A 15,779-nucleotide genomic window follows, 5' to 3' on the forward strand; every position below is an offset into this window, starting at 1 on the left:
TGGACCTTATACACTTGATGTTACCTTCATTTTGAAATCTGCAAGATAGGTGGCTGTAGTTAGAGGACACCAGCTAATTGTTGGTATTTTAAAAGTTCACGAAATAATATGAAAATGTAAATTTTAATATGCAAAAGTTATTTTAATGTTAGAAGCATACAAGTGTAACAAAATGATTTGATCCAAGTTCTGTTATAAGTTGCTGGCAGGAATTAATTTCAGAATGCAAGTGAAGTGCCCTCAAAATGGTTAATTTCTTATTTTATCCTTCTATTTACAAAATAGTTTATTTGATGTTGTGCTAATTATCCATGTCTCAATGTGTAGAACTGCTTCAGCTTTGAATTGTACTTCGTTGCAATGATTACACTCATATAAGTACCTTCTCTGGTTATTGTAATGATATAAATGTGCATGTAGGTCTGCTGTAAATGATGAGGATGAGATGAGTGGCCTTCCAAATATTCAAAAAAATTCATCAAGGTAAGAGCTGTTACTGACTTTGATGAGTGGAATGCTAGAGCTATGTAACTATTTGGACTCAAGAGTTGAATGCTTCAGATTTGATTTAATGACAAATTTAATTACATTTTTGTTCTGGACTCATAAAAATTTGTATTCAGTTGGAAGTTGCAAGTATACTTATTGTTAACGAAGGTCTAGATTCTATTCGTGGCAACCATAACATTGTTTACAGATTAATTTGCCTGCTTTCATAAAGCTTGGTTTATGGTGTGAGAAAATTAGTTTTCTTGTCAATTTAGTGGATGTAATTATTGTAACACTTCACTCTCTGTTCTATTCAAGAGATGAGCTGTAAGTATTGCTGAGCATCTGTAAAATTTTAAATATTGAAAACTTTGCGCATTGTTGAGAAAATGGGGAACAACAGCTCAGCGATCATATGCAAACAACAAGAGGAACAAAAGATTAATCGGCCCATAGTAAACACCAAAAGCCCATATGAAAGGAAGCATAGTCAGTTATAACACCTTGTGGTATTAAGCGCAACATAATCTATTATAATTTACGGAAGCATTACTCTGATAGTGTCACTATTACTCTATGTAATTATATGAACTAACTTTTTCCTTTTCTTTTCCTTATATAATGTCATCCCAATTATATTTCTCATATATTTATAAGCTGTACAGTCTCGTACCAATACAGATTCCTAATTCTCTAACTCATTGACCATAGTCAATGGTCAGTATCTATTCGAGCTGCAATCTGGACATTAGTGATCGGAATTGAGCTGCAAGCTGCCACCTGCCACCATTCGTTGATAAGCGATGTTAACTTTTCCATGAACAGTTGTGTCGTGTTCTTTGCTTTGAAAATTTCCCTGTTTCTTATTTTTTTTTTCTTTACCCTTTCAATGTTCTAGGTCTGAAACAATCATAGAGAAGAAGATATTGGTCTTAAAAAAATGGTGGGAAACCAGAAAAGAAAAAAAGCAAAGAACACGTGAATGCTGTCAATGATTTTTTTTTTTTTTGAAGTTTAGTCGGGTTTAACGGGGAGTAATTTTTTTTTCTTTTTTTTGTATAAAGTGAAACTTAACTCTTCTCTGTCTCTTTCTCACGTACACCCACCATTAACCTTGCTAGGAAGGGTTTTTGAGATGTCCATTATCTCTTTTCGGGTTGACATGATTGTTGTATATATATTTCAGTTTTGTTACAAGTTCAATTTCAACCTGTATACCATTATTTTTCCTTTAGAATTGCTTGAACTATTAGCTAAATCTAACTCCTTTAGAAGTGCTCATGGGATTGTCACTTTCTCCAATTCTCTCCCACTCAGAAAACCAGCATTAGCATTGCAATACTAATATATTTTAACATCATCCCCTCATTTACTTCCTTCTTAGCTTGCACTTTTTGTTGAACACTAATATTCCCCTAACTCAAAAGACTCACTTTTCTGTGTAGTAACCTATGATGAACATGAAAACCAGTAACAGGAAAATGAGAAAGGATTTTATGTGCCACTCTCAGACTTCAACAGCTGTGTGCATGACTACCCGTGATCCTCAATCTGTAATTGATCCTAGGAAGCTTGACAGAAATGTTTTTGTTGATGATACCAGATTGATCAACTATGCTAAGTACTCCAAACTCGTTGAGTTTCCCAAGTCCAATGCAGTTCCAAATATTAATAATAGAGGGCAGGATCAAGATCAAGTGAATGAATCAAGGGAACTTCTGAAAACACCAACAGATTGCATGTCTTTCAGGTTTGTTAAGTTCACATATTCTCCTGCACTATGTGAGTTGCAATCATGCAAATGTCATTTTGTGGAGTTTCATAAATTGCACTCCTTATTCTTTTCTGTTTCCACAACACCACATAGTAGTGGTTCAAAATTTTCAATTTAAGATAATGATGAAAGTGACTTCTTTCTGTGACACAGCTACATTTATATGATTATCAAGAAAGAAATCAAATTTATATGTCAAAATTAAAAGCAGGACCATAAAAATGAAGAAGCTATGAAATGGAAATGGAGTTTGGATTCTAGACTGGTTAGCCATAAATGTTGTTATTGTTGGTTTTTTCTGATACAATTGCTATAAGGTCAACAAAAGTCTATAGAGACTATTCCATTTTCCCTATAATTGATTATTTGTTAGATGATGAACAATGGCTAGGACTATACCACCGGTAGTGTCATAGGTGGTTCCTACAAGGAAACAAATGATCTCTATTATTTGTCCTCTTATTTTTGTCATTTGCAGAGGTTTTAAGATTTTTCACGTGCATTTTCCATAGAGATAGCAGAATAATTATGTACTTTTATGCAAATGGGCGTTTTATTAGGCAATACAAATGGCATTATTACAGACCATGATGCCATTTGGTTTTGTCCCTTGTACATGAATTTTTATTTTTTTTTCTCCTTTCTAGTTTTCCACCAAGGAAGGTACGTGTCTTACAGTCATATGGTCACATTGCATATTTTGAATTGTCTTTGGAATAATGGAATCTTATATTCATAATCTGTAATAATATATATATATATATATATATATATATATATATATATATGTGTATGTGCGTGTCTTCGTGTCTGCGTGTGTGTGTGCTCTAAGAACAGTGGATGGATGTCAACATATAATAGTTAACAATGGTCCATTTACTTTTTTAAGTAGCAGCTTTTATACCCCATTTAAGTAGATTTGGGATTAAGTCAAATGACTTGAAGTTATACATGAGTTTCTAACTTTTTTTTTTTGGAGTAAAGGTTATAACGTTTTAAAACCTACAATATCAGGAGTTACATCCTTCAGTATAGATGCAGAGGCTAAAAGGGTGACAGTGATGAGGCACATTTCTCCTGTGGCAGTCCTTGAGAGCATTTCAAAGGTGAAAAGTGCAGAATTCTGAACTGCTTGTTAAAGCACTTCAGGTTCCCTTAAATTGGCAGCAAAGGAGATGCAGAGCCAGAGTCAAAAATTGCCTTTGCCTTTTCATTTGTTAACAACTTCATATGGTTGTGGACCTGGTGCTCCAAGTAGATACCGACAACACACAATATTTAAACTTGTTTGTAAAAGGAACATAGTACATTGTATTTTATTTTGTTGAGCTTAAGCATAAAATGTTAATGCTTAGTAAGCCTCCAGCTCTAGGTGTATTGGGAATGCCATTATACAAAATTTTGTAAAGCTGAGCTATAATTTTACCAGTATGTTGGAAGATTTATCATTTTTAGATAGTGTGTTGGGAATGGAGGGCATATTGTTTTGATCTTTCATTGAGGGGAATTCTTTCCCCCCTCTCAAATACCATGGTGGGAGATGCGTTAATTTGATCTTCAGTATCAATTTTTTCCCTCCTCGTTATTTATTGCGGGGGAGGGATGCGTTAGTTTGATCTTCATTGATTTGAATTCTTTCGCTTCTTTCAAACCTCTCAACCAGAGAACGTGTCCTCCCAACTTTATATAAATAATAAGCCAAGGTATACATATCATCTTTGTTTGAATGACCTTATACATGGCAGGTCAGCTCTTGTAGATTTCATCTGTCGAAACTTGGCCAACAATTTATCCATTATTTTTCAAAAGGAAATGAAAGATAGAAATCAGAGGCATACTTCTTTGCAGAAAATTTCAGTAACATCTTGACAGATTCAAGAAGCAAGGTTCAAATGTAAATATTTTAGATTATAATGAATGGGTGAGAAACGAAATATGATGAGAACTTAGCCTTTTTAAAAGGGTTAAGGCATCATGCGGCATCAACTAAAAATATTGGCCGGGATAAAAGGGAAAAACAGTTATTCAACTAATGAGAAGTCAAATAGTTGATAACAGCGGAACATGATAATGTATAGGCCTTAAAATCTCATTACACAATGTTTCGGTTGTTTAGTTTGTCTCATATATGTCAAATACAATAATCACTTGTGCTCATATCTTTAAGCAGACATGTCATATTTATTCACCAAGGACAACATTGTTAATTTATAGAATTTCAGCATTGGTATGAAGCTTGCAAAAATACACAGTGTACTCTTCGACAGTACCCTTCAAAATGGACATACAGACAAAGACAAGAAAATAAAAGCAGGCTTGAACAACAACATGCTAATTAATTAATCAAACAAAATATATAGAATCCATTACAAATGGCATCATATCAGACGTCCTTTAATCTCCAATGTGGTAAAAAAGAAAAAGAAAAGAGATCATAAGATACTACTTGTCAAAAACAAAAAGGCCTAATGACTTGTTGACATAGAACACAAAATTAATTCATCAGAGAAAATCAGCAACGTTTGGTGGAAGCTCCTGTACATTCACATTGTAGAACTTCTGAATATCAGACAACATTCTAGCATCATCCAGTAATTTTTTTGAAGGTTGAATGATGTGTACCTGTCTTCTGGAAGCTATCAGCAGGGATAGATGGTTCTAGATAGAGCCACCCATATGAACTTTGGCCATGTTGTTTATCTTTTGCACTAGTGACTATGGTTGATCAACTACCACCAAAATAGAGTACACAAGTAAAATATTAGTGAGCTTTTCAAACTCTCATTTGACTAGTCTAACCGAAAGAGGTAAAAATCAGTAAAGTCTCCTGGTCCTTGTTATTTAGTCAAGTATAATAGAGTTTATTTTTAAAGTAGTTTAATTCCACCAAACTTCTTTCCTAAGGTTCCTTTATATCTACAGGCTATGTGAGTTGTGGGAAGCAAGAGGCCAGAACTTAAGCTCCTCCCTCCTTATGAGAGTCCACGGCTAGAAATGGCTAGAATTTACTCTCAACAATAAAATAGGGGATTCAAATTGCAAACCCCCAATTCAACTTGCCTGTGGGTGGAAAGAGGGTCATCAACCAAATTCGTAGCAGGAATTGGTGCATGTTCTTGACCTCCAGTGATATCCTCACATACCAACCTAACTCCTAAGCAAAGTATAAAGAGATGTTAGCCTAATATAACTGGGATAAAGCATATTAAATATTCAATTTACAGAAGTTTCTTCTTTGATTACCCTCATATTTCTGCAGCTGACTGAGGTATGCCTCCAGGCTCCAGGAGTGAAAGAAACCTGTCATCGCAACAAAATAAGCTAAGATCCCTTAAAGCCCCACTGCTTGGACTGCAAAATAACCCAAAAGGAAACAGATGAAATATGACTATCTATATGAATCTAGATAAAGAGAATTACAACAAAAAAGATCATGACTATACACAGCTCTACAACTAGTCATTTGAATACTTACAAAACGAACATTATACCGGGGAAAGTAAGCACAGAGATGTGCAAATGTCTGTTTAGGACAAAAATGTTTTTAAGAGATTAAAAGCAAAAAGAAAGAATCCATCACTTGGGAATTAATTTTTAGGGGCTTGTAATTTGTACTCATTTAGAGGCTGTTGGGGAAGGGGAACTGAAACTCAACCTACTTTACAATTTGTTTTTCACCAACTTAGATTTATTTTCATTTGATTTTCAAAAACCTCACTTCTAATTTTGTTTACAAATATCTTTATATAAAAATCTTTTTCAATCAAATATTAATTTGTTGTCCTTTCATTTTCCACTTTCTAATTCAAGAAATCAAATTTGAAAATATAAAAAATATACTTATAGTTACTAGTCAGTAGCATTTTAGATTAGTCAATTCCTTTTTATTGTTACCTCATTTTTAGATTAAATTCAGTTTTAGCAATTACAAAGTCTAGTCAAATTACACACGCTAAAGATCCTTGTGGGAACGATAAAAGAGTCTCAAATATGCCCTATATTACTTGTTGTCGTGTATACTTACGCGCTACTTGCATAACTGTTAGTAAGGCAACAATCACCATGTAAGCCTAAAAACTCTCTATGTTTCTTTCTTTTCTATTTATATGGATGGATCTTGATATACGTTGTTGCTTTCCGTGATTCTTGCTATTTGGGTTGGACCATTGCTCCATAATTAGTTGCCATTAAGAATCTACCTTTTTTTATTGATATTTGCCGATAGAAAGACATTAAGCTTTTTATTGTGAATTATGTCAAAACCTAAATCTGTTAGTGAGACTTTGTGCGCAAGTATGATGCACCAAACAACCACGTGGAACATTAAAAAAAGAAGTTATGCTTAGAAAATAAGCATCATTCAAACATAATATATCTTTTAAAGAAAGGCCTTTGACAAGAAGATTAATCATTTAATTGTAAAGTCTGACAGGAACCTTGAACAATGGTGAAATACGTAATGACTGAAAGTGAACGATGGAGCACTGTTAGAATAAGCTCAAGGAAAGGAGAAATTTTCTGATATCTTTTACCGAAAGATCAAACCCTTTAAATAGGGATTACAAGCTACTGATATATAAAACTAACTCCTACTACTAGAATAAAGTAACTGCTACATATTGCTAACACGAAGGTAGAATAACTACCCCGTAACTTCTACATGCTAAGAAAGTGTCCTAAAAAATAGGAAATAAGTGTAAGTTATAACATATACTAAAAATGCGGAATATGTTAATTATAAATATCTCCGGTCATTGCTTTTCTTGTTGTTTTAAATGGTTGCTGTAATTCTGATGTATAAAATTTCTATGAGCCTTTCAAACTCTTATCTATCATTCAAATGATGTGCAGTCCTTATGTAAACTAAGCTCAGGGACTCGTGAAAGTGAAGCTGCACCTTTTTATGGACTCCTCCATCATAGAGTCTGTTCAGATATGCATTGAAGATAGGCTCAGTTGATGGCAGACTAAAAACAAAAATTAGTTGATTGCATACCAAAACCAAAAACATATGAGATAAATTTTCCATTATTAAAAGTGAACAATATAGATAGATCACGTAAGATTACACCAGGTCATATCAGTAACTAGTAACATTTTTACTAACAATAAGCACAAACAAAAACTTTTTGAATATTAATTAAACCATTTTCCCATTTACCATAGTCGGGGGTAATTGTGTAGTGGCATGCAGCTTTTAGATTGTTACGGCTTATCATAACATTTATGGGAAATAATAATTTCCTGTTACAAAAGATGTTTTATCTCATCGGTAGAAATAATATCTTGGGATTGTTTTTTTTTTTTTTAAATGATGGCACAATTTTCAAAGTGTTTACAAGAAAGTAGAAATATCTTCGGTATTATAGAAGTATCCAAGACTCAGTGCATCATTTATTCAATTTAAAAAAATAATATATTTTTTTACTATTTTACCCTTTTTGTATGGTTATTTTTCCTTAAACCCTCACTTTTTTTTTTGTTTTTTTTTTGGTACATTGCTAGGAGGTATCCTCATTCAACCTTCTCCGGGCACCATGCCCTCGGGGTACGGCTCGTTTGGGCTAGCCCCTAATTGTAACAGTGGGTGCACTAAGCTTCGCAACCGGAGAAAGGACGAGACTAATCCCCAACCGAAGATTTTTTGGCTTATCCTCTGGCCCCCAAAGATTTTCCAAGAAACTGCTTGAGACAGGGTTTGATCTCTGCACCAAGCAATCCCTTAGAAGCTCAGCTGCCAACTGAGCTACCCTTGGGGGTTAACCATCACTCTTTTTTATTTTTAATAAAAGAGTACATACCCCAATAGCACCAAAGATATGCTCCTATTTTCCAACATTTATTGCATTAAACCTGCAAATTTTTGTGTTCATTACTTTTTTAAGGAAAAAATATTTATCCATGACATAATTTATATCTTTTCACTCTCACGAATAGATAAGATCCACACCTTTATTTTTTTGTCAATTCTCTTTTCTCTTTTATCTATCTATTACAATGACACAACTTTATCTCTTTTAAAATGACAGACACTTTTCTCTTTTTTAAATATGCATTCCTTGGTCTTACATGATAAACTTTGAGATGTGCATTATGATTGTGGTAAGTTGTTTGCTGAATAACTGCAGCAAGCAAATATTAATTTCCATTAAGTTTTTCGAGAGTGTTGTAACATCGTAGGACCCAAGCTGCAATGTAGTGGTTATGGACGTCAACAATAAAGTTGACTATAGTCACCTCATTTCTTTGTATTATTAGATCACACCTGTTACTTCAATGAAAGATGAAATTATTAAATTTCCTCTTACGTCAGATAAGTTATTTTTGTTTTTGGCTTGTGCTAATGTAGACCCTTTAACTCTTATCTTAGTTCTTTTTTATTTTATTTTATTCAAATATGGCTCTATCTTTTTCTTTTTCATTCATTTTCTATGCCACCCTGGCGAAAAATATGAAAAGTGACAATATACAACCCCTTTATTCATTGCCCATATTCTAAGCAAAAGCTGAAAAGACAAAAGATTAAATGAGGCGTAAACTACGATGGAAGAAAGGGTAGTAGAGGTCAGAGGATAAAGATAACAACACCGTTTCTCAAATTGATTTATGATTCAGCTACCAATTCTCATTCAATGTGAGTTGGGTAGTGAAACTAGCATATTCTTCGTCACCTTTGGTGCCGTGGTACAACATGATTGCTAGATACAGAATGTCAACAATCATTTATCAGACATGGTCACCCATCCAATTTTCCTTTCATACCCACACCCCAACTTGGCCAACTCCACTGTCAATCTTAATATTATTTTATTTTTAAAAAATGTCAATATAAAATTTGAACCATAGTTATTATGTTCATAAAATTTGGGCATACCATCCATAAAAGGTAGCTAAATTGATAATTGAGTTTTAGTGTTTAAAGGTTAGCTAAAGTAAAATGTTGAAATTTTTTGAGAACCCGGTTGTCATATGAGGTTGTGTATGCACAATCTCAGGGCGACTCCGAGAATAAAGTAGTTGGGAGATATTGTGTCCATACTTCGAGAAAAGATGGTTGGAAGAGATTATGTGAGGTTATCTCCATAGTCTGAGGGGATAAGTTAGAAGAAATTGTGTATGTACAATCTTAGAGGCCGTATCTCAAGAAAAAGATGATTGAAAGAGGTTGTGTGGAGTTACCTTCATAGTCCAATGCATATTCTAGGGGCTGTACTCATAATAAGGTGGTTGGAAGAGATTACATACCTTCAGGGGATGTTTGGTACGCGACATTTCGTAGGATTCCCGGGAAACTGAATTTTTCTAAATTTTAAATTTTCGGATGTTATCGTAAACTGAATATAAAAATCATATTTTTGAAATTCGAGATTCCGGACAAATAAAAATTTCTCCTGTACCAAACGCGCCCTTAGGTTATTTATAAAAAAAAATAAAAAATTGGACATATCATGCCTTTCAATATGTATTTAATAAAAAAATAATTATTTTGGTTTAACAGAATTTCTTAAGAATTATCTTTACTATAAAATAGCAGGTATATGTTTTCAAATTTTAGTCGCAGTGGATTTTTAGTTTTGAGGGAGCTATGAATTGGTTTAAAAACTACAGAACTATAATACTTGCGAAAATGGTTTTTTTATAAATAAAAGACAAAAGATGCAAATCTATAGCCACAAGCTATGAAGCACCGACACTTCAAAAATCTTGACGTGTTGTGTCCGACACTCATCGACACTCCGACACTTCCCGACACTCCAATACTCGTTGCAAAAACTCAAAAAAGAGTTCAAAGGTTACGTTGCGTTGCATTTTGAGTTTCAACTATTAAATTCGTTAGATTACAATTACAATTTTATTGAGTTTAATATAAACCTTTGGGACATATTTTGTTTCTTTGCAAAATTGATGAGTATTATAAGTTTAGCTTTATTTTTTTATTAGATTATTGAATACTAAATATAATATACACTACATAAATTAAAAATATTATATAATATCAAAACGTGTCTTAACGTGTCAAAATTTAACATTTTTTAAAATTAACGTGTCGGAGTGTCGTGTCGTGTCGTATCCCGGTGACATAATACAAAGTGATACGCCGAATAATCCGTTCCTCTTTTGTTTTGTCCTAATTATATTATATTTATATTTTTTTGATTTTATCTTTTGTAATTAATGAAAATTGTTAATTAACCGAAACCACGAATATTATTTATACACAAAAAGGAAAAAACAAATTCTGTGATACAATTGGCAAAAATATAGAAGATATATGAGGAATCTTTGTAATGATGATGATGATGCGAAGGGAATATTATTCGAGACTAGTTTTATCCACGTGGAATACGCTAACTTCACTGGTGCCGTCGTGTGATGCACAATAAACTTCATGATTTAATTGCCACCTCGCAAAAATGAGAAGGAAAACAAAAACAAAAATAAGAATAGTATATAAAAAAAGGAAAGAGAAGAATGTGAAAATGAGTATTCATAAGCATGTAGGGGTGGTTGCGGAGGAGATGGTGGAAAAAGCAAATTCGTTTTCAACCAAACAGTAAAGAGTGCCAACCCACTCTTTTTGTTCTTCTCTTCAAAGGCAGATGCAGATGCTCTCAAGGGCTTCATCTGCAATGGCCACCTTTCCTTGCTCTAAGGTTTCTCTCTCTCTCTCTCTCTCTCTTCCTTTTTTTTTTTTTTATTTCGTTATAATTCTCCTTTTTTTTTTATCTTTTAATTGGGAAATTGTGGGGAGAAAAAAACATTAGTCTCGTGAAATTTAAGGTTTTTATCTGAGCTTCGGAGAAAACAAGAGAATATGGATGGTGTCCTTCGAATTTTTGTTCCTTAAAAAGAAAAAAAAAAACATATTTCGTATCTCCTCTATGGTTGCACCTTTTGCCCCACATTCGACGAATGATACTAAGGAAAATTTGATTTTCGGTCGTTGTCACAAAATTGTTTTACCCCAGCAGCTAAATCATGTAAAGATATATTTTTTATTGAAAAAAAAAAAGAAGAAGAAGCAAATATCGTTGTTGTTCTTGGTTTATTTGAGAGTTTTGTGATAATCTGCAAATTCATTACTTGGTTTGGTATATTGTCTATCCCTTTTAATTTGGAATTGCTTGACTTTCATATTACAATTTAATTTTGGATTTTGTTTTTTAAATACTTCGGTTACTATTTTGCATTTATATGTTTGTATTTGTTTGTTTGTTATTATAACCTATAACTAAGTTTTGTTTTTTGACTTATTGATTTGATTGAAGAGATGACTGATGATTATTTGTCAATGGATGTTTTTGATTCTCTGTTTTTTAGGTGAGAAGTGGGTTTTGTGTGTGGCCAGATGTGAGACAAATTTGCTTTAGAAAAGGCGTTCTATATGGATTCATGCGATTCTTTTCTACACCATTGAAAACACTGCGTGGAGCTAGTCGTTCACTGAGAGTAGCTCAATTTTGCAGTGTTGTGAATATGTCTTCCTCGTTGCAGATTGAATTGGTGAGAGCAGGTCTCTTGTAACTTTTATAAGTTGTCATGGTGCAATTGGATTAATATTACGTCACCCAAGCTGTTAAGGTTTCTGACGAAATATGCTGAAAGCCTAACTTGTGATATGTTATCATATTTTTTACTAAAATTTTTAGGTACCTTGCCTGAGGGACAATTATGCATATCTTTTGCATGATGAGGATACGGGTACAGTTGGTGTTGTTGATCCTTCTGAAGCTGTGCCTGTTATAGATGCGTTGAGCAGGAAGAATCGAAATTTGACATACATTCTCAACACTCACCATCATCATGATCACACAGGTGGAAATGCAGAATTGAAAGCAAGATACGGGGCAAAGGTGATATTTATATCGTCTGCTGAAGTTTATTTTACTTTCCATTAATGTTCTATATGCATTTTCAGTAAACATCATCGGATAATGATAATAGCAACATAGTTTGTGTTTGAAATACAATTCCCCATGTAAAGTGAAAATTAAAAGTGAGGTTTACTTTGCACTGTTTGTCACTTATCATTTCTGTGGTATCCTTTCTTTCTACCCTTGGCAAGTGACAACACCTTTTCTTTTCTTTTTTGTTGCTTTCCTTTTTTCTTCTACTGTGGGATAGAAATATTACCCTTCCTTTCGAAGGATAAATTATTTGCGCAACCTAGCATACTTGTTAGACTTAATAACCGCGAAATTTGGGAAAATAAATTGTTGCAAATTTTATTGGTTTAATTGTTGACAATTTGACACATTGGGCACTTTGATGACCGATCAAGCACTTTGGAGGAGTTGATTGCTCCTGCTGTCTCACTTTATGTGTTTCTATATTATGCCTATTTAACCCTATTGTCTGGATTTTCACATTTGATCTATTTTTTTGCATGCATACTAGTTACAACTTTGTGTAAATGTTAACACTTCCCATGTTGCATTAAAGGTGATTGGTTCAGGAACTGACAAGGAAAGGATTCCTGGCATTGATATCTATTTGAATGATGGTGATAAGTGGATGTTTGCTGGCCATGAGGTGCATATAATGGACACTCCTGGTCATACCCGAGGTAACATTCATACCCTATTTGCATTGAAAAATCTTCGTAATGTTGAAAATTTATTTTTTTCTTAAAAGAATATTAGCTCAGTTTTATACTGTAATGTTGAAAATTTATCTACTGTAAGCAGGCCACATAAGCTTCCACTTTCCTGGATCTGGGGCAATTTTTACAGGAGACACTTTGTTCAGCTTATCATGTGGCAAGCTCTTTGAAGGAAGCCCCGAACAGGTTGATTTGAATTGCATTTACTTTCATTTCATTTTAAGGTTTGAGATTCCTATCTTCAGTGATAAGTCACTGCATCTTGCGATGTGTCTTATTTTATACATCTTGTGTTATCCCTTTACCAGACGTCCTTGAAAATTTAAAATACCTGCATTAAGGGACTTTTTTTATTTAAATTGCAAAGAAATGAGGATTTTGTGATAATCAGTATCCTTTTCTATAACTCTTAACTTGTAAATGTAAATGCCTGTGTAAAATATGGTACAGTTATTTGAATTATTTCTGGAAGGCCTTGTCTAAAATGAGGTTGGGAAAGTCTTCTCTGTGACTCGTATATGTTTTCAATTTTAAGTTGCAGATATAGAATGTTCCAAATTTCAAATAAACAATTTCCCCCAAATCTGCAATCTTAGTGTATGAAAAGTTGAATTGAAGTATATGTTGCTATGCTATTTCTTGCTATGTTATTATTATTAGAAATCATTACATTATTAAATATGTGTTTAGATATTGTTACACTAATGTTTTCATTTCATTCTTTGAATATATGTCTTCATGAGGATGCACAGATTTTTTACTCGCGTCCTTTTATGTCAAATAATAATACTTAGCTGCATGAGAATATTGGATCTTCATTAGTAAATATGTTGTTGCTGATGCAAAGTGTGGTTATCAATACAAGCCAATTCTTGCGTGATGCCAAGTCAATTACTTGATAAGCTAAGCTTGTGTTCTTGTAATGCATGTTGTATCTTCATTTATTGAATATTTCATCCATGTTACAGATGATGTCTTCTCTTAAAAAGATCATGTCTTTGCCAGACGATACAAGTGTATACTGTGGACACGAGTATACATTGGTTAGTTATTTTTACTTTTGTCCTTCATGTTCTTTGCTTTGTTTTCTTAGCCCAAGTGTTGTGACCTTGACTTTGGTGCTTTGGAGTTTGGCAGAGTAATACAAAATTTGCATTGTCTATTGAACCTGAAAACAAGGAACTTCAATCCTATGCTGCCCATGTAGCTTACCTTCGAAGTAAAGGCTTGCCCACGGTAAGTTTCAGAACTGCACTTTTTTAATGAATGGTTTGAACTTCGAAGCGTTCTCCCTCACTCTCCCTAACAGCTCTTTATTTATTAATCTTTTTCAAGAGTCACGAATCACTGTTATTAAGCTTATATATCTTTGTTAGTATACTTGAATCCTTTGCATTTTGCTCTAACCAAATTAGTACGTACTGTTTCCCCAGATTCCAACAACACTGAAGATGGAAAAGGCTTGTAATCCATTCCTTCGTACATCAAGTGCAGCAATCCGGCAATCATTGAAGATTGCAGTCACAGCAGATGATGCAGAAGCTCTGGCTGTCATCCGGAGAGCAAAGGATAATTTTTAGAAATTTTTGTTTGAATTTTGGAAGTCTAAAGATACTTTTGCTGTATAGAGTAGGCTAATGACTCCATCTGTTATATGCTTGATGCTATCTTCTCAGTATGATTTTCTTAATTTTGTTTTTGAGTTCATTTGGGAGTTATTTGTAGCATATGTATATGTTCAGCATACTTTGTGCTTGAGATAGTTGTATTGCAATCCCTTGTGAGAATTGTCAATATTTTAAAAGGATTAGTTTGTACGTAAGAGCATTTGATGTGACTCTATCAGTGATGGATTCACAAATCTGCTGTTCTTTTTTCTTGTCTCTTATTGTTCTTGTTCTTGTCATTTTGACATTTGAGATTGATCAATTTGTCATTAATTCAGTGTTAATATTATCGTTTTGGACTCTTATTACCAAACACACTCTTGGTTGGTCGGGTAGGGGCCACTTGCATCATCGTGAGAGCCACGAGAGAGATAAAAATAATTATAAGGTTTTTTATTATTATTATTATATATATATATATATATATATATATATATATATATATATATATATATATATGTGGAATATGATCCTTTGATATCAGTGTCAAATTTAAAGTTTGACATCTCATTCGAGAGTCGTTAGATTAAAAAAGATCAACAACTATGATTTGTAAGCATGTGACACTATTGATTTTTTTTTTATTTAACGACTCTTAGATGAGGTGTCAAACTTTAAATTTGACATCGGTGTTTAGGATTCTATTCCTATATATAGGGGTTTGATTTTCTCATGTGTTCCATGAGAATTCAATTCTCATGTTGTGACTCAACTACTGGTGGGTCCCACATTTATTAAAAAAAGAAAAAGAAAAACTTTGCACGTAAATCGAAGGGCCACAACATGAGAATTAAATTCTCATGCAACATGAGAAAATGTTTTCCCATATATATATATAGGCTTTAATGTTCTAAAGTGAATGTAGATAAGTTATCTACATTCACTCTCAAAACGACGTCGTTTTGGTTTGAAAAATTAAAATATTATAATAAAAAAGACTATTATAACCCTAAAATAGATTATAATTACAAAAATACCTTGATTATTGTCTCAAAACGACGTCGTTTTGAATTCAATATAGATAAGTTATTTACATTGACGGTAAAAAAAGCGAATCCATATATATATATATATATATATATATATATATATATAGCTTTTATTACATGCAAACATAGGGTTGTGTCCCAAAAAGATAAGGTAGATATCTACTCATACATAGGAAAAATTCCCCCTCTTTTATGTAATCGTAATTGAACTAGAGTGAGTTGAGTTATAGACATGGCTGGGAACATTGATCAAAATG

At 33.2% G+C, this 15,779-nt stretch overlaps 1 protein-coding gene across 1 annotated transcript; it reads left to right on the forward strand.

Moving 5' to 3' along the window:
• Positions 1-10,725: 10,725 nt before the first annotated feature.
• On the forward strand, positions 10,726-14,683 carry LOC133290647 (probable hydroxyacylglutathione hydrolase 2, chloroplastic). Its single transcript, XM_061488766.1, has 8 exons — positions 10,726-10,917; positions 11,585-11,767; positions 11,914-12,117; positions 12,707-12,830; positions 12,952-13,052; positions 13,835-13,909; positions 14,004-14,102; positions 14,300-14,683. The coding sequence occupies exons 1-8, from the start codon at positions 10,864-10,866 to the stop codon at positions 14,444-14,446; spliced, it is 987 nt and encodes a 328-aa protein (XP_061344750.1). The 5' UTR covers positions 10,726-10,863; the 3' UTR covers positions 14,447-14,683.
• The last annotated feature ends 1,096 nt before the right edge of the window (positions 14,684-15,779 follow it).

Source organism: Gastrolobium bilobum, unplaced genomic scaffold, assembly GCF_033153095.1.
Source record: "Gastrolobium bilobum isolate Gb01-03AN ecotype WA unplaced genomic scaffold, APGP_CSIRO_Gbil_v1 utg20523, whole genome shotgun sequence".
In the NCBI taxonomy this organism is placed as follows: Eukaryota; Viridiplantae; Streptophyta; class Magnoliopsida; order Fabales; family Fabaceae; genus Gastrolobium; species Gastrolobium bilobum.

Coding starts and splice junctions, on each gene's coding strand:
- LOC133290647 (XM_061488766.1), top strand. CDS start 10,864: ATGCAGATGCTCTCAAGGGCTTCATCTGCAATGGCCACCTTTCCTTGC. Junction 12,118..12,706: donor AAGCAAGATACGGGGCAAAG/GTGATATTTATA, acceptor GTTGCATTAAAG/GTGATTGGTTCAGGAACTGA. Junction 13,910..14,003: donor GTGGACACGAGTATACATTG/GTTAGTTATTTT, acceptor GGAGTTTGGCAG/AGTAATACAAAATTTGCATT.